Source organism: Zophobas morio, unplaced genomic scaffold (genome assembly GCF_036711695.1).
Source record: "Zophobas morio isolate AGI-343-1 ecotype UQ-CSIRO unplaced genomic scaffold, CSIRO_AGI_Zmor_V1 ptg000040l, whole genome shotgun sequence".
Classification (NCBI taxonomy): Eukaryota; Metazoa; Arthropoda; class Insecta; order Coleoptera; family Tenebrionidae; genus Zophobas; species Zophobas morio.
Window position 1 is genome coordinate 309,434 of NW_026972145.1, and position 19,855 is coordinate 329,288.

The window sequence follows — 19,855 nt, forward strand, 5'->3', positions numbered from 1 at the left end:
ACGATCAGACAAGAAACTGAAAAATCCGAATCTTTTAGAAACAAAATGGAAATCTTAAGAAGGAACGTGCAGATTTTGAAAAAAACATTTAAAATTAAAAAAACCTGAAAAATTAAAAATAAACATTAAAAAAATATATCGTTTTGATTGACCATCAGCTTTAAAAAACAGGTTTCGGAAAAATTTTAAAAAGGGGAAAACTGAAGGCAAAAATTTGGATTTTTAAGATGAGAATTTTGGGAGAATTAAGAACAAAAAATTAATATCATAAGAAGGAACAAATTTTGAGAAAACAGAAAATAAAAAACAAAATGAAAAAAAAAAACAAAAACTATGTTAGGAAAACGTTTACAATTTTGACGAAAAGTTCAGTTTTAAAAACCCGAAAATATGAAACAAAGAAAAATCTCAAGAGAAAAACTCGAACTTTTGACAAGAAAATTTTGAGGAAAATGGCAAAATCTCAATAATACACTTTAGGGCCTTAAGAAACATTCCAATATATTGAAAAGAAATTAACACCTTCAAATAGAATCAGATTTTAAAATAACAGAAAGTCTAATATTTAAAAAATTTTGAAAATCAAAAAACCGAGGTGTTGAGGAACGTATAATTCGAAAAATCTAAAAAAAATTAAAAATCGGGAAATCAATTATATGTATCAAAAAATCGTAAAATCGAAGAATGGAAAATTGAAAACGTAAAATTTTAAAAATCGTAAAATTTGATAATAAAAAAAAAACTTAAGAATCAAAAAAATCGAAACAGTTGAATTTTAAAAAATCTAAAACTGATTAACACAAAACTGAACATTTGGGAAATCGAAAAATTGATAAATTGACAATCCAGAAATTAATATATCGAAAAAACAAACATTTTAAAAATCGAGAAATCCGAACACCTAAAATCGGAAAATTCCAAAAACGAAAAATTGCAACATCAGAAAATTAAAAAATCAACAGGTAAAAAAATTGTAAAATGGGCAAATGGAAAAGTCGAAAGTATGAAATTTAAAAACTCGAAAAAACGAGAAATTGAAAACCTAAAAGTTAAAAATCGAAATACTTATTGAAAAATCGGAAAACTGAATAATCGAAAAATCGAAACATTGAGATCTCAAAATTCGGGAAAAAAATTTAAAACCAAAAAACCGAAACAAGTCGAAAAATCAAAAGATAGAATCGAAATATCAAAAAAGTGAAAAATCTAAAATTTAAAAATTTTAAATATCGAAAAATCGAAAATTTAAAATATCGAAAAAATAAAGAATCGCAAGAGAAGTAGGTACTCGAAATTTTAATGCGAAAATTTTGAAAAAAATTAATCTAAAATAAAACAGAAGTCTCAAAAAAATTATTAAGTACAAAAAATTCAATAAAAAAAAATGTAAGACTTAAATTTTCCGAAAATATAATTAAATGTCAAAAAACATTGAAAAAAGAGAACAAAAAATATGTTAGAAAAACGTTCACGCTTTCAATTGAGAGTGCGGCTTAAAACACAGCAGAAAATCAATACGAACGTAAGAAGGAACGGACAGATTTTGAGAAAACAGAAAAAAGAAAAGAAAAGAAAAAAACGAAAACTGTGGGTATTAGGAAAACCCTTACCATTTTGGCCAAAAGCTCAGCTTTAAAAACACGAAAATATGGAAAAAAGGAAAAAACTGAAGACGAAAAAAGTTCGAATTTTTGGTATGAAAATTGCAAAATCTCAACAATACACTTTGGGGCCTTAACAAATATTCCAAAATAAATAAAATAAAACCAGAATTTAAAAAAACAAACATTTCAAGAAATGGCTGAGAACAAAAATGATTCAATTAACAAAAAATTAAGACTTAAATTTTGAAAAAACAGTTAAAATCCAGTAAAAATTTCGGAAAAGCAAATTAAAAATATATGAAGAAATCATTCACGAATTCGATTAAAGCGCAGCTTAGAAACACAGTTTTTGAAAAAATAAAAGGGTAAATGTAAAAAAAAAACAAAAACAAAAATTTTAATCCAAGAAAAATAACAAAAAGTCAATATTGTAAAAAGGAACGTCCAGATTTTGAGAAAACATAGAAAATAGAAAAAAAAATGGAAGAAAAAAATCGAAAACAATATTAACAAAACCTTTAGAATTTTGATCAAAATCTCGGCTTTAAAGCACAAAAATATGAAAAAGAAAGGAAAAATGTCGAATAAAAATTGAATTGAAAATTTTGAGAAAAAAGGTAAGATCTCGATTATACACATAAACAATCAAATATTTTAACAAAAAATTAACATCTTGGAATGAAAGCAGAATTTAAAATAAAACGTCTCCCAAAATTATTAAGAAGAAAACATCAGTTAAAAATTGTAAGAAATAAATTTTCAGAAAACTTTCAAATTCCAAAAAAGAAAACGAAAAATATATTAGGAAAACGTTCAAGATTTCGATTAAACGTGCATTTTAAAAAATAGTTTTTGAGAAAACTGAAAGGAGCGAAAGTCTGGAAAAAAAAACAACAATTTTAATCTGCTAGGAAAAACTCTACATAGTTTTCACAAATACAATTTTAACTTGTGAGAAAATTTTCAACCAAAAATCAATATCGTAAGAAGGAAAAGTCAAGATTTTGAGAAAACAAAAAAATATATCAGAAAAATTAGAAAATTTGACCAAAAGCTCAACTTTAAAAACACGAAAATGTGAAAAAAAAGGAAAATTCTGAAGAGAAAAACTAGAATTTTTGATATGAAAATTTTGACAAAAATGGTAAAATCTTAACAATAGGTACAACATTTCAATATATGGCTATGAAATGTAAAATAAACTGAAAGACTCAAAAAATAACTGAGAACAAAAAAATTAAATTAACAAAAATTTAAAGAATTAAATTTTGAAAAAACAATTAAAATCCTAAAAATCTTCAAAAAAGCAAACGAAAAATATATTAGGAAAACATTCACGAGTACGAATAAAACTGAGGCATAAAAACACAGTTTTTGAAAAAAATCAAAACAAAGGGAAAAAAATGTGAGAATGGAAAAAAACAACTTTTCAAAACAAAATTAACGTCCAGGTTTTGAGAAACTTTTGAAAATGGAAAAAACATCTCAAAAATAACCCGAAAACTATATATTTGGAAAATTTTTACGATTTTGACCAAGATCAGCTTTAAAAACACAAAAATATGAAAAAAAAATATAAATAAAAAAAATCTGAAGAGAATAGAATTTTGATAAAAATGGCAACATCCCAAAAATACACTTTAGGGCCTTAACAACAATTCCAATATATTGACAAAAAATTAAAGCTTTAGACAAAAACAGAATTTAACTATTAAATAAATAATAATTTAAAACACGATAAATACCCCAAAAAAATAATTCAGTACAAAAAATCAATTAAGAAAAATTTGAAGAATTGAATTTTGAAAAAATGTTTAAAATACAAAAAATCGCTAGGAAAGCAAACCAAAAATATATTAGAAAAATGATCACGATTTAGATTACAAGTGCATCTTTAAAAAACAATACAAAATCAATATCGTAAGAAGGGACGCTCGATTTTGAGAACACATTAAAAATAGAAAAAAAATCTAGAAAAAATAAAAATCGAAAATAATATTAGGAAAACCTTTACAATTCTTAGAAAATAGAAAAAAAAATGTTTAAATAAAAAAACGAAAACTATATCAGAAAAGTTAGAAAATTTGACCAAAAGCTCAACTTTAAAAACACGAACATGTGAAAAAGAGGAAAATTCTGAAGAGAAAAATTCGAATTTTTGATATGAAAATTTTGAGAAAAATGGCAAAATCTTAACAATAGGTACAACATTTCAATATATGGCTAAGAAATGTAAAATAACATGAAAGACTCAAAAAATAACTGAGAACAAAAAAATTAAATCAACAAAAATTCGAGGAATTAAATTTTGAAAAAGCATTTAAAATCCTGAAAATCTTCAAAAAAGCAAACGAAAAATATATTTGGAAAACATTCACAAGTACCAATAAAACTGAGGCATAAAAACACAGTTTTTGAAAAAATGAAAACAAAGGGAACATCTAAAAACCAAAAATAGAAAAACAAAAATTTTAATTTACTAGTTTTTCCTAGTTTTTACAAATAAAAATGTGAGAATGGAAAAAAACCCGAAAACTATATATTTGTAAAATTTTTACGATTTTAACCAAGATCAGCTTTAAAAACACAAAAATATGAAAAAAATATAAATAAACAAAAAAGTCTGAAAAGAAGAGAATTTTGAGAAAAATGGCAACAGCTCAAAAATTCACATCAGATCCTTAACAAATATTCGAATATATAGACAAAAATTAACATCTTAAAATGAAAGCAGAATTTAAAATAACATAAATGTCCTAAAAAAAAAGAGAACAAAAAAAGATAATTCGATTAACAAAAATTTGAAGAACTGAATTTTGAAAAAATATTTAAAATACAAAAAATCGCTAGGAAAGCAAACCAAAAATATATTAGAAAAATGATCACGATTTAGATTAAAAGTGCATCTTTAAAAAACAAAACAAAAACAATATCGTAAGAAGGAACGCTCGATTTTGAGAACACTTTAAAAATAGAAAAAAAATCTTAAAAAAATAATTGAGAACAAAAAAACTTTTAACCTCGAAAAAAAATTAAAAAAAAATGAGAAATTCTGTAGATACATAATCGTTTTTTTAAGCGTAAATTTTGTCATTTCAAAAAAATAGTTCATATACAATATAATAAAATCATCGCGCATCGTCTCAAAACAAATATTAAGAACAATATTTTTTGTTGTGTTTTGTTTCAGAAACTCAGACTTTGAATAAGTACTTCCATTAAAACAGCAACTATTGTAGCTAAATGGTCCTACAACATGGTACGAATGTACACTACACCCATCAACAACATAACTAGTTACGTCGAACACAATATATTTTACGACAATATTTACTTAGAAAGTGTTAATCGTTAGCAACAGCGCACCAGCTCACCATAAAACCGCCCATAAAAGTAAACAACAAACCAGAAAAAACCAATAATACCAACACGTGTATCCTCAACTCAATTCTAAAAATCACTCCGTCCTCTTGCCAAACTAGATATATTTATTACCTTTCGTCATCGATCACCGTCACCTCCAAACCCACCCTCCCCCAGGCAACCCCAACACCTCCACCCCAATCCCCCAACCCCCAAACCCCACCCCACACCCCGCACCCCACACCCCCACAAAAACCACACCTCCACCCAACATCTTTACTTACAATTGCACAGTAATTAGCAGTTACGCAACTCAATAACAAAAAAACAATACATCAAGCGGTACTAAATCAGGCGAATAACGCGTCGCAACTGGCAGCGAAATAGTTTTTGGCAGCGGCGGCGATCGGCGATTGAAGGGCGCTCACGTGACCATGGTCTTCAACGATCCCCAAATGGGCTTTCCGGGGGCGGCTTGGGGGCGGCGAAGACGCCGTCGATGACGTGCACGATCCCGTCGCTGCAATGGTAGTCGGCGCGGGAGACCCGGATGGGTTTGTCGCCGTACACGACGAAGAAGGTGTTGTTAGTGTGGAGGATTTGGAGGTCGAGGGTTCCGGCCAGGCTCTCCAAGGTGGTACCGTTGTTCCTGGCACTGGAAGCGGCCAGACTTGACATGGTGTGGCGGCCGGTGGAGACCACCACATGTCTGGATAGCACCTCCACCAGTTCGTCGTCGGAGTACCCGAGGTACTCCGACCAGGATTGGTCCCTAGGGGCGAAGTACGTGAAGACATTATTCTCGAGTTCGAGGATTTGGTTGATTGGCCCTTTTTCCCCAATGTGGAAGGTAGTGTTAAGAAAAGGGTCAGAAGTGACTTTGTACAAAACGGAAAGGTACGGGAAAAGTCGGGGGGTTTTGGCGATAGCCAAAGGTCTCGAAATCAAGTGAACAACACCATTGGTCACTGGAATGTCAGCTTGAACAATCTCCGCAAGAACTTCCCCTTTCGGGTGGTCACCATCTCCATGGACTGTGTAGCTTCTGACGAAAAGTTTGTTCTTTAGTGACAATAAAATCACTACTATGTGGATATCGTCACCGTTGCAAGAGGTTTGGTAGACGAAGTTCTTCCGTGAGGGTCTGGTGAAGAGTACCAGATTGGGTACCACATGACCGTCGATCCGATACCCATCCACGTCTTCTAGACGACGGTCGTACTCTTCATAATCCACGGGAATAAAAAAAGTGTGTCCACCTGTCTTCCGAAACAGATCTTCTTTCTGGTGGAGGAGTACCTTTTCGAAGAAGTGGGACACTTTCCGCCCTCTTAGCCTCCAGTGTTGGTAGTTTTGCAGAAAATCCAGCGCCGATGGGTTAGCAAAAGGGGTTTGAAACTTTGGGTCCAACACTCGATCGACAACGTGTAGTACCTAAGTACCATATGGTGTAATTAGTACACAAACACCTCCACTTCCTCACCTGTTTGAAACTCTGCACGGTTTTACAGTTCGCCACATAGTCTGACTTGTTTTGTACGATTTTGGCGTTGTTGAGGTAGTACCCATCCTCCGACACGCTTACCCATAGTGGTGGGTTATCTTCCTGGGCGCTCGCAATGGGTCCGGACCCATTCTCCACCAACTGTTTCAAGGTGTAAGGATGGTTGATTACATGGTACAAAACTAAGTGCTTTCCAGTCTTCCAGTCGTACCCATTGAATGCTGGGTCTTCGGGCGCGATGAAAGTCACACTCCCGTTAATCAAATTCTGTGTTGCTATGGTATTGGATGTGATCATCTTCCTGTAGCCCGAAAATGCGCCTTCTTGCATCACCCGGTCATAAATGGTACCATTGTATTGGTACGACCCAACGATCAACATCATCAAGATGGCGCGCGTCGCACACATTTTGCACACTTGTTTGGACTGACGACTATGATTTTGGTTTGATTATTTTCGGGGCAAGGTCGGGTTATCGCTAGTTTTTTGTTTGTGCGTAAGATGGGAGGATGAGGTTTCCGGAAGTGGATTACGAGATGGAAATTTTGGAGTGGATGGGTTAATTTTTATGGGATAAAATCTCATTTTATCTCATTTAGAATGTCAAAATATTGAGACAAAAATCTCAAAATCATGCAAAGGTGTAGAAATGTTTGAAAAAAAAAAAATAAGAATATCATAAAAAACTGCAGATTTTGGACAAAAAAAAAAATTAAGACAAGAATTTCAACATTAGGAATATCTTGGGAAAAATCTCAAGACAACAAATTTTGAAGAACAAAAAATTTTAAGAAACTACGAAATTCTTAAAAAAATTAAGAAGTTAATTGAGTCGAGAAAAAAAAATTAAGACGAAAATTTCAACATTCAAAATCTCTTGGAAAAAATCTCAAGACACAACAAATTTTCAACAAAAAAAATCTAGGAAACACTGTAATTCTTAAAAAATTTGAGAAGTTCATAATGAAGCTGAGATAACAAAAGAACTGTAGGGATTTCAAAACAATATTTTCATGCCAAAGTTTCAATATTGGGAATATCCCGTGAAAATTTTCAAAACATACAACAAATTTCCAACAAAAAATTTTAGAAACACCGAAATGTTTAATAAATTTAAGAAGTTAATAATGAAGAGAAGACAACAAAAGAATTGTGAGGATTTCAAAAATGATATCTACAAGCAAAAATTCCAACATTTAGAATATGTTGGGAAAAAACTGAAGACATACAACAAATTTTGAAGAACAAAAAAATTTAAGAAACAATGAAATTCTTAAAAAATTTAAGAAGTTAATTGCGTCGAGAAAAAAAAATATTAAGACGAAAATTTCAACATTCAGAATCTCTTGGAACAAAATCTCAAGACATACAACAAATTTTCAACAAACAAAATCTAGGAAACATTGTAATTCTTAAAAAATTTGAGAAGTTCATAATGAAACTGAGATAACAAAAGAACTGTGGGGATTTCAAAAAAATATCTTCATGCCAAAGTTTCAGTATTGGGAATATCCCGTGAAAATTTTCAAACGTTTCAACAAATTTCCAACAAAAAAATTTTAGAAACACCGAAATGCTTAACGAATTTAAGAAGTCAATAATGAAGAGAAGACAACAAAAGAATTGTGAGGATTTCAAAAATGATATCTTCATGCAAAAATTTCAACATTTGGAATAAGTTGGGAAAAATCTGAAGACACAACAAATTTTGAAGAACAAAAAAATTTAAGTAACAATGAAATTCTTAAAAAATTTAAGAAGTTAATTGCACCGAGAAAAAAAATATTAAGACGAAAATTTCAACACTCAGAATCTCTTGGAAAAAATCTCAAGACATACAACAAATTTTCAACAAAAAAAAATTAGGAAACACTGTAATTCTTAAAAAATTTGAGAAGTTCATAATGAAGCTGAGATAACAAAAGAACTGTGGGGATTTCAAAAAAATATTTTCATGCCAAAGTTTCAATATTGGGAATATGCCGTGAAAATTTTCAAAACATTAAACAAATTTCCAACAAAAAAATTTTAGAAACACCGAAATGTTTTATAAATTTAAGAAGTTAATAATGAAGATAAGACAACAAAAGAATTGTGAGGATTTCAAAAATGATATCTTCATGCAAAAATTTCAACATTTGGAATAAGTTGGGAAAAATCTGAAGATCTACAACAATTTTTGAAGAACAAAAAAATTTAAGAAGTTAATTGCGTCGAGAAAAAAAATATTAAGACGAAAATTTCAACATTCAGAATCTCTTGGAAACAATCTCAAGACATACAACAAATTTTCAACAAACAAAATCTAGGAAACATTGTAATTCTTAAAAAATTTGAGAAGTTCATAAAGAAGCGGTGATAACAAAAGAACTGTGGGGATTTCAAAAAAATATTTTCATGCGAAAGTTTCAATATTGGGAATATCCCGTGAAAATTTTCAAAACATACAACAAATTTCCAACAAAAAATTTTAGAAACACCGAAATGTTTAATAAATTTAAGAAGTTAATAATGAAGATAAGACAACAAAAGAATTGTGAGGATTTCAAAAATGATATCTACAAGCAAAAATTCCAACATTTGGAATATGTTGGGAAAAAACTGAAGACATACAACAAATTTTGAAGAACAAAAAAATTTAAGAAACAATGAAATTCTTAAAAAATTTAAGAAGTTAATTGCGTCGAGAAAAAAAAATATTAAGACGAAAATTTCAACATTCAGAATCTCTTGGAAAAAATCTCAAGACACAACAAATTTTCAACCAAAAAAACTAAGAAACACAAAAATTCTTCAAAAATTTGAGAAGTTCATAATTAAGCTGATATAACAAAAGAACTGTGGAGATTTCAAAAAATATATATCTTCGTACCAAAATTTCAATATTGGGAATATCCTGTGAAAATTTTCAAAACATACAACAAATTTCCAACAAAAAAAATTTTAGAAACACCGAAATGCTTAACGAATTTAAGAAGTTAATAAAGAAGATAAGATAACAAAAGAATTGTGGGGATTTCAAAAATGACAACTTCATACAAAAATTTCAACATTAGGAATATGTTGGCGAAAATCTCAAGGCATACAACAAATCTTAGAGAACAAAAACTCTTAAGAAACCATGAAAGTCTTAAAAAAATTAAGAAATTAATTATGAGTCAAGAAAAAAATATCTTATGACGAAAATTTCAACATTCGGATTCTCTTGGGAAAAATCACAAAACATACAACAAATTTTCAACAAAAAAATCTAAGAAACACAGAAATTCTTAAAAAATTTAAGAAGCTCATAATGAAACTGAGATAACAAAAAAACTGTGGGGATTTCAAAAAAATATCTTCATACAAAAATTTCAACATTTGGAATAGCCCGTGAAAAATCTTAAAAGATCCAACAAATTTTCAACAAAAAAATTTAAGAAACACTAAAAATTTTTAAAAATCTTAGAAGTTAATAATGAAGGTAAGATAACAAAAGAACTGTGGGGATTTAAAAAAAATATCTTCACACAAAACTTTCAACATTAGGAATATCTTGGGAAAAATCTCAAGATAACAAATTTTGAAGAACAAAAAATTTTAAGAAACTATGAAATTCTTAAACAAGTTAATTATGAGTCGAGAAAAAAATATCTTAAGATGAAAATTCCGACATTCGGACTCTCTTGGGAAAAATCTCAAGACATACAACAAATTTTCAACAAAAAAATCTAAGAAGCAGACAAATTCTTAAAAAAATTAAGTTCGTAATGAAGCTGATTTAACAAAAGAACTGAAGAGATTTCAAAAAAATGTCCTCATCCCAAAATTTCCATATTGGGAATATCTTGCGAACATTTTCAAAACATACAACAAATTTTCAACAATAAAAAATTTTATACACACCGAAATGCTTAACAAATGTAACGAGTTAATAAGAAGATAAGATAACAAAAGAATTGTGGAACTTTCAAAAATGATATCTTCATACAAAAATTTCATTATTTTGAATGTTGGCAAAAATCTGAAGACACAACAAATTTTGAACAACAAAAAATTCAAGAAACATTGAAATTCTTAAAAAATTTAAGAAGTTAATTGAGTTGAGAAAAAATATCTTAAGACGAAAATTTCAACATTCGAAATCTCTTGGGAAAAATCTCAAGACATACAACAAATTTTCAACAAAAAAAATCTAAGAAACAAAAATTCTTAAAAAAGTTAAGAAGTTCATAATGAAGCTGATATAACAAAAGAACTGTGGGGATTTAAAAAAAAATATATCTTCGTACCAAAATTTCAATATTGGGAATATCCCGTGAAAATTTTCAAAACATACAACAAATTTCCAACAAAAAAAATTTTAGAAACAACGAAATGCTTTACGAATTTAAGAAGTTAATAATGAAGATAAAATAACAAAAGAATTGTGGGGATTTCAAAAATGATATCTTCATTCGGAATATTTTGGGAAAAATCTCAAGGACATCCAATATATTTTGAAAAAATAAAAAAAATTCTAGGACATACTGATGAAATTCTTAAAAAAAATCAGATGTTAATACTGAGCTGAGGTAACAAAAAAATTGATAATTATCTTAAGATGAAAATTTCAACATTAAAAGTCATACAACAAATTTTGAAAAAAAATCTAAGGAACACTGAATTGTTAAAAAATTTATGCTGTTTGTAATGAGCTGAGGAAAAAAAGTAGGAATTTCAATAAAAAAAATCTCAAGACGAAAATTTCAACATTATGAAATCTCCTAGGAACATTTTATCTAAAATTGAAGAAGCACTGAAATTCTTATAAAAAGGTAAGATGTTAGTAATGAACTCAGACATAAAAAACTGTAGCAATGACAATAAAAAAAAATCAAGACGAAAATTTCAACATCCGGAAATCTCTTCGGGAAATTCTCAAGAAAAACAACAAATTTTGAAAAAAAAATTTGTAAGAAACATTGAAATTCCTAAAAACGTTAAAATGTTGGTAATCAATTGAGAGAAAAAAATTGTGAAGATTTCAAAAAAACAATCCAAACACGAAAATTTCAACATTTAGTATTTATTCAAAAAAATCTCAAGCCACAACAAATTTTGAAAAAAAAAATTACAGTCACTTAGATTTTTAAAAAAGTTACGACGTTAGATTACTAACATCTTTTTTATCATCTCATCAGAGCTGATAAAACCGTGGAATTTAAAGTAAAACATCTTAAGCGGGAAATTTCAACATTTGGATATCTCTTGGCAAATTCTTGACACAACAAATTTTGAAAAACAAAAAACTCTAAGAAAAACTGAAATTCTTGAAAAGTTGAGAAGTTAGCAATGAGTTTAGATAAAAAAAAAACCTGTAGGGAATTGAAAAAGAAAAAACATAAAAACCAAAATTTCAAAATTCGGAATTTCTTGAGAAAAATCTGAAACAAATTTAGAAAAAAAATCTAAAGAACATTGAAATTTAAAAAAATAATAAGATGTTAGTAATGAGCTAAGAAAAAAAGAGTGGGAACTTAAAAAAAAAATCTTAAGCCGAAGATTTAAACATTGGGAAATCTATTGAGAAAAATTTCAAAACACACAGGAAATTTTTAAGAAGAAATTCTAAGAAATTATTAAAAATTTAAGATAATAATTAATTGAGATAGCAAAAAGTCAGAGTTTTTTTTTATTAAAAAAAATATATATATCTTAAGACGAAGATTTCAATATTCGGGATCTTTTGCAAAAAATCTCAAGACATACAACAAATTTTGAAAAAAAAAAATCTAAAAACACTGAAATTCTTAAAAAAGTCAAGAGCTGAGACAAACAATTTAGAAAAAATTCTTAAGACAAAAATTTCAATATTCGAAATATCTCAGAAAAAAATCAAACGCTTAATCCACATAATACATTTGAAAAAAATAATCAGGATTCTGAAAAAAGTGATTTAGAAAAAAAAATTGGTTTTCCGAAAAATGTTAACACGTGAATAGCAAAACTGAAATGAAAAAACAAACTGGGGAAAAATTGGGAATTTTGAAGGAACGATCCAAAAACCAAAATCTTAAAATTTTGAAAAAAGAATCTCAGGAAAAATGAAATACACAAAAATTCAAAGTCTTTGGAAAAATGTTCATGTCAACAAGACAGCTGAATTTAAAAAAATGCGAATAATATGAAAATACAAAATGTTAAAACAAAACTATTAAATTGAAATCCAGAAATATCCAAAGTCTCTAAAAAGATGTCAATGTGTCAATAACGAACCTTGCTTTCAAAAACCTTCAAAGTTTGTGTATGGGTTTTTACGAACATCTACGTCCTTATTAGATTTAATTTGAGAGGATTTGTACATTAATTTTCGTCTAAATACTTTTTTTTGATAGCATAAACCTTGACTTGATGGTTTAGAATATTCAGACTTTATCTATTTTTCGTTTTTTTTTTTTTTCTTAATGTTGATTACAACACCAAAACCTGCTTCTCATAATTCCAGATGTGAATGTACTAAATAGAAAGCAAGAGATTACAAGTCCCCAAACTCCCTTTTAGGGCCTCAGTGAACCCTAAAATGCCCATTTCATTCAAATACAACTCCCCAAACCTCCACCACCTCTCTCAAACAACCCAAATCCGCACCATTACGCAACCCATATTCACATTCCACATTACATAAACACAAACACATTCCACACTTAATCTCGCACCTAAACCTGCACCCACTTTCACTTTATCTCCATCCGTTCACCCAATTTCGCAACCCATTCCCGCCCACGCCTCACCCATCCCGCCAAACCGGCCCAGACAGCTTGGCAACGGCCAAAAATAGCCCCGAATTCCCATCCGCTCCGAAATAACCCACTCTAAAATTTCCATCTCGTAACCCACTTCCGGAAGCCTCATCCTCTCATCTTACACACAAACAAAAAAGTCGCGATAACCCGACCTTGCCCCGAAAATAATCAAACAAAAATCGCTTAGTCGTCATTCCAAACAAGTGTGCGACATGTGTGCGACGTGCGCCATCTTGATGATATTGGTCGCTGGGTCGTACCAGTACCATCGTACCATTTACGACCGGGTGATGGAAGAAAGCGAGTTTTCCGGGTACAGGAACATGATCAAGTACAACAGGATAGTGACGCTGGATTTGTTTTACTTGGGTGTGACTTTTTTCGCGCCGGAGAACCCAGCGTTCGAGAAGTACGACGGGACGGCCACTGGGGACCACGTAATTTTGTACCACGTGGTCAACCAACCTTACACGTTGAAGGAGTTGGTGAAGAATGGGTCTGGACCCATTGCGAGCGCCCAGGAAGATAACCCACCGCTGTGGGTGAGCGTGGCGGATGATGGGTACTACCTCAACAACGCCAAAATCGTACAATATAAATCGGACTATGTGGCGAACTGTAAAAGAGTGCAGAGTTTGAAGCAGGTGAGGAAGTGGGGGTGTTTGTGCACTAATTACACCATATGGTACTTAGGTACTACACGTTGTCGATCGAGTGTTGGATCCGATGTTTCAAATCCCTTTCGCTAACCCATCGGCGCTGGATTTTCTCCAAAACTACCAACACTGGAAGCTAGGGGGGCGAAAAGTGTCCCACTTCTACAAAAAGGTACTCTTCCACGAGAAACAAGATCTGTTTCGGAAACCAGGTGAACACACTTTTTTTATTCCCATGGATTATAAAGGGTACGACCGTCGTCTAGAAGACGTGGATGGGTATCTGATCGAAGGTCATGTGGTACCCAATCTGGTACTCTTCACCAGACCCGCACTGAAGAACTTCGTCTACGAAACGGCTTGCAACGGTGACTACATCTACATAGTAGTGACTTTATTGTCACAAAAGAACAAACTCTTCGTCAAAAGCTACACAGTTCTTGGAGATAGTGACCACCAGAAGGGGGAAGTTTTTGCCGAAATAGTCAAAGCTAACATTCCTGTGACCAATGGTGTTGTTCACTTGATTTCACGACCTTTGGCTGTGGTCGACAAAGCCCTTCGCCCTTTCCCTTATCTTTCCGTCTTGTACAAAATCACCGCTGACCCTTCCCTTAACACTACTTTCCATATTGGCGAGAAAGGGCGGATTAACAAAATCCTGAAACGCGAGAAAGGTCTCTTCACGTACTTCGCCCCCAGAGACCGCTCCTGGCCCGAGTACCTCGGGTACTCCGACGACGAACTCATGGACATCCTCTCGAGACACTTGGTGGTCTCCAGCGGCCGCCACACCATGGCGAGTCTCGCCGCCTCCAGCGCCAGGAACAACGGTACCACCTTGGAGACCCTCGCCGGAAACCTCAAACTCCAGATTCTTCATACTAATAACACCTTCTTCGTCGTGTACGGCCACACACCCATCCGGGTCTCCCGCGCCGACTACGAGTGCAGCGACGGGATCGTGCACCTCATTGACGGCGTCTTCGCCGCCCCCAAGCCGCCCGCGAGTACCCCGGCGCCGCCCAAAACCTCGTTTTGGAGAACGTTGAAGAACATAGTCACGTGAACGCCGCCGCCGTTTGGTCACCAAAAACTATTTTGTTGACGGAGGTGACGCGTTGTTCGCCTGATTTAGTACCTCTTGATGTATTGTGTTCTTGTTATTGGTTTGTGTAAGTGATCATTGTTGGTTCAGTTATAAGTAAAGATGTTAGGTGGGGGTGTGTTGAAATCCCCACTTTTGACTTTTTTTTTTAAATCAGTTTATTTGGTGTTAGTTTTCGGATAATTTTGAATTTTTTTGAAATTCATTTTTCTGCAGTCTTGTTTTCTTCAAAATTTATTTACCGTTTGAAGGTCTTGTAATCGTTTTCCCAAACTATTTCAGACATCAAATTTTGGTTTTGGTTTTTGATGTTTTTTAAATTTCAACTTCGGTTTTGTTTAAATATTTTGAATTTTTAGGAAAGACTATGTTTTTCAGATCTTGAAATTTGCTTAACAATTTGCTGCAAATTTTTTTTCAAAATTCCACTTTTTTTCAAACTTCTCGCTTTTTTTTAAATCTTCAGTTTTTTAAGGGAAGTTCACTGTTGTACGCTTTTTTAAGATCTTAAGTCTGAAGTTTTTTTTAATCTCAACTTATTTAGTAACATCTTAAGATTTTCAGAAAATTCAAAATTGTTAGTCCTTGAAATTATTAGCATCGTTTTCCCAAAATTTTCCGAATGTTGAAAGTTTTGTCCTGAGATATTTTCACAATTTTTTAATGTGATTTTGAATTTTTATTAACTTCAGTTTCCTCTGAATCCTGATTTATTTTTCAAAGTGCTTTGTATTATGCTTTTTTAGAATCTTGTGATTTTGCCCAAGAGATGTTGACATTTTTATTTTAAGATTTTCGTTTTCCAAATTACAAGTTTTTTTATTCTAAATTTTCAGGATTTCGATCTTTTTCCAAATTTGGTGTAAGCCTTTTTTAAAAAGGGTACACGAATGTTGAAAAAAAATGACATTCTGAAGAATAATTATATCCAAAAATTGAAAAATTAAAAATTGAAAGATAAAAGTTGGAAAATCGGAAAACTGAATAATTTGTAAATGAAAACTCAAATGCATATCGTAAAAGCGAAGGAACAGCAAAAATGAAAAATTGAAAAACCGCAAATCGAAAAATTGTTAAATAAAGGAAAAATTGAAGAAACGAAAAATTAAAAAAATTGTGCGGAATTGTTATTTATCGCTGCTTTCTTCTTTATAGAGGTTATCAGAAAACAAAAATCGCGAAATTTTATGCATATAAATAACAACCTTCGGCTAATTTTTTGTCATGCCACGAGCGCTGAAGCTATTATGACATTACGAATTATTAAACGCCATTTAAAAAAAATCCTGTGTATACCTAATCAATAAAGCATTTTAGGTCACTCTTATAATTAGCACTGCAGCAATTCCGAGCGCACTTCTCCTCCGATTCCGCGTTTCGATAGTGGAAACATTCAGACTTACAATCGGCTGCAAAGATTTAAATTGAGGACTTGAAGTCTGCTGGAAAAAAACACATTTAAATTGCTAAAGCTGTTAGCATTTTGCGGCGAACAAGCTGGCATGTAGGTACACTGGAACATTTGATATGCAAATTTTGGTCATTAAATTTAGAATCATGTTGAATGCACGACAGTGGTAACACGAAGGTTTCAATGTACCAGACCCCAATAATTACAAAATGTCATTTTGCTAATTTTAATTTGGCTTAATTTGTTTTTTCTTTGTCGCTGGACTCGCGCTATGCGTGATTATGAAATCTGACGTGACGGGAGAATTTTCTCGTTTTTGCATATTTTTGCGTTTCGAGAACCGTCCCGAACATGCCACAATGCTCACCTGTGTTTATGTGATTTTACAAAATTAAGAAAAAAATTTTAAAAGTCAAGACCGTCTATAAGCTATTAGTTTATTATTAGTATTACCAAGTAGCATCAATTTATCTCAAGGTTCCATTTTTTTTTCATTCTTGTTTTATGATTAATCGTCCTCGTGTCGACTCGATCTTCATATCCAGTTTTATTTTGGAATTGTATTCCAAAATATTAATTTTTGCTTACTTCTAATGCCTTCATCCTTGAAATTCTAATTTTATTGGTGTTTTCGTTGATTTTTTTGTGACAGTTATTTTGCAACTAAAATACATATTTTTTTATAATTTTATGGATTTCATTTTCCTTCAGAAACATGTTTTTTTTAAAGACCTGAATTACTTTTCAAATTCCCACGTTTTTCTCAAAATCTTGACCTTTTTTTCAAAATTTGTTTACCCTTAAAATATTTCAAACACAGAAAATTTTCTCGGGTTTTATCTTTCAAAACTATTTTTCTTTAATTTATTGTTGTGATTTTGAATTTTTATGAATTCCACTTTTCCACAGATTCCTATTTTTTTTTCAAATTCTCCCCGTTTTTTCCCAGATTCATTATTAACTATTTTCTGAGGAAAATTTATTTTAATGGATTTCATTTTCCTTCAGAATATTGACTTTTTCAAAAGTTGTGCGCCTTTTTTAAGATTCGGAATTTTTATCCCAAAATTCCCAGTTTTTTAAATTTTACCGACATTATTCACGTCCAAGAGTTTGAATTTTTGTGCATTTCACTTTTACCCAAAATCCTGTTTTTTTTTGTTTTCTAAATTTGGTTACCCTTTGAAGATCTTGATATTGTTTTTTCAAACTCATTTTCTTAATTTCGGCTTTATAATTAATTAATATATTACTCCTAACATTTTTCTAGAGATTATGAATTTTTATTAATTTCACTTTTCTTCAGAACCTTGATTTTTTTTAAAGTTTGTAGTTGTAGTCTTTTTCACATCTTGAGTTTTTTCAAAATTCCCACTGTTTTTCTTCAGGTTCATTATTAACGTTTTTCTGAAGAAAATAACGTATGGCTTTAATTTTTCTTCAGAATGTTTGACATTTTTTTCAAAATTTGCTATGTGTCTTTCTTAAGATCTTGATGTTTTTTCAAAGTTCCCAGTTTTTTAAATCTCACCTTTATTATTTACATCCTAACATTTTTCTGAAGACTTTGAATTTTTATGAATTTCACTCTTTCTCAAAATCTTGGTTTCTCTCAAAATTTGTTTACCCTTTGAAGATTTTGACAGTGTTTTCCCAAAATATTTCAAATATCGATTTTTTTTCTTGAGTTTTTTTTCAAAAGGCTTATTTTTTAAATTTCGGGCTTATTATTAATTCATTAACATTTTTCTAGAAATTTTGAATTTTTATGAATTTCACTTTTCCACAGAATCGTGATTTTTTTTTCGAGGTTCAGATAACGTTTTTTAAGGAAAAAAAAATCGATTTTTGAAGTATTTTGGAAAAATAGTGTAAAAATCTACAAAGGGTAAATAAATTTTCAAAAAAACAAGATTTTGGCAAACGGCAAAATTCATAAAAATTCAAAATCTTTAGAAAAGTGGAAGATGTAAACAATGAATGTGACATTTAAAAAACTGGGAATTTAAAAAAAAAAAATAGATTTTAAAAACGCACACAACAAATAGAAAAAAAGATTATGAAGAAAAATTGTTTCCTTCAGAAAAACTGGTAGAATTGCCAGAATTTGTGTAAAATCTGAAGATAAATGTCGACATTCCGAAACATTGAGCAAAATTTCAAGATCGTAAAAAGGCATACAATGAATTTGAAAATACATGAAAAATTGAAAAAGTGAAGTCCATAAAAATTCAAAATCTGTAGCAAAATGATAATGTATCAATAACAAAGCCGAAACAAAAAAAAATGAGTTTTTGAAAAAAATCGCAAGAAAAAAATTCGATATCTGAAATATTTTGGGTAAACAATGTCAAAAATTTTGTAAAACGGCCAAAGTTTTTAGAAAAAACGAAACTTATAAAAATTCAAAACCTCCAGAAAAATGCCTACAAAAAAAAGTGAAAGTGAGAATTAAAAAACTGGGAATTTTGAAAAAAAAAAACAAAAAACCACACAACAAATTTTGAAAAAAATCAAGATTCTAAAGAAAATTGCAATCCAAAAAAAAAGTATTTTCATCGGAGAAACGTTAACAATGAAGCTGGGAAAAAATTGGGGATTTTGAAAAAAAATTGAAGACATTAGGAAAAATCGACCAAAATCTCTAGATCATAAAAAGGCATACAACTTTGAAAAAAAAATACATTTTTATGAAATTTATACAAATTCAAAATCTTCAAAAAGAAAATTGCAATCCAAAAAAAATTATTTTCATCGGAGAAACGTTAACAACGAAGCCGGTAAAAAATTGTGAAAAAACACCAAAATTTTGAGAAAAAGTGAAATTTATAAAAATTCATAATTTTCAGAAAAAAGTGCAAGAAGTAAATAATGAAAGTGTGATTTAAAAAAATGGGAATTTAAAAAAAAAAAACAGATTTTAAAAAAGGCACACAAATTTAAAAAAAATCAAGATTCTTGAAAAAATTGAAATCCATAATTTTCTTCACAAAAATGTTAACAATCAGATGGGAAAAAATGAGGAATTTAAAAAAAAATCTGAAGACATAAACGTCAACATTCGTAAATATTGACCAAAATTAAATCTATAATTTATTTTTTCAGAAAAACATCAATAGCGAATTTGGAGAAAAACTGAGAATTTTGAAAAAATCTCAAGATGGTAAAAAGTAATAAAAAAATAGTTTTTCAAAAACTCCCACGAAAAAAATCGATTCGATCCATTTTTCTTATTTTCAATTTTTCGATTCATTACCTTTTTTCTTTTTCAAGTCTCTCGATTTTTAATTTTCCAATATTTCGATTTTTCGTTACAAAAAAATGTTTTTGAAAAAAAAATTCTAGAAAAAAAAATCGATTTTTGAAATATTTACAGAAAAGCACGGTAAAATCTTCGGAGGGTAAACAAATTTTGAAAGAAGATCAAGATTTTGACAAAAAAAGA

The 19,855-nt window shown here is 30.5% G+C and overlaps 3 protein-coding genes across 3 annotated transcripts in view; 1 reads left to right on the forward strand and 2 right to left on the reverse strand.

Annotated features, from left to right (window-relative positions):
• Positions 1 to 19,855, reverse strand: part of LOC135140462 (TBC1 domain family member 1-like) — a 114,235-nt gene that overhangs the window by 52,072 nt on the left and 42,308 nt on the right. The window lies entirely within an intron of this gene.
• LOC135140465 (fasciclin-1-like) lies at positions 5,240 to 6,883 on the reverse strand. The gene is made up of 2 exons (XM_064071022.1): positions 6,451 to 6,883; positions 5,240 to 6,401 (listed from the first exon to the last, which is right to left on the reverse strand). The coding sequence occupies exons 1-2, from the start codon at positions 6,877 to 6,879 to the stop codon at positions 5,409 to 5,411; spliced, it is 1,422 nt and encodes a 473-aa protein (XP_063927092.1). The 5' UTR covers positions 6,880 to 6,883; the 3' UTR covers positions 5,240 to 5,408.
• Positions 13,423 to 15,206, forward strand: LOC135140464 (fasciclin-1-like). The gene is made up of 2 exons (XM_064071021.1): positions 13,423 to 13,879; positions 13,929 to 15,206. Exons 1-2 carry the CDS (start codon positions 13,448 to 13,450, stop codon positions 14,958 to 14,960), a joined length of 1,464 nt encoding a protein of 487 aa, XP_063927091.1. The 5' UTR covers positions 13,423 to 13,447; the 3' UTR covers positions 14,961 to 15,206.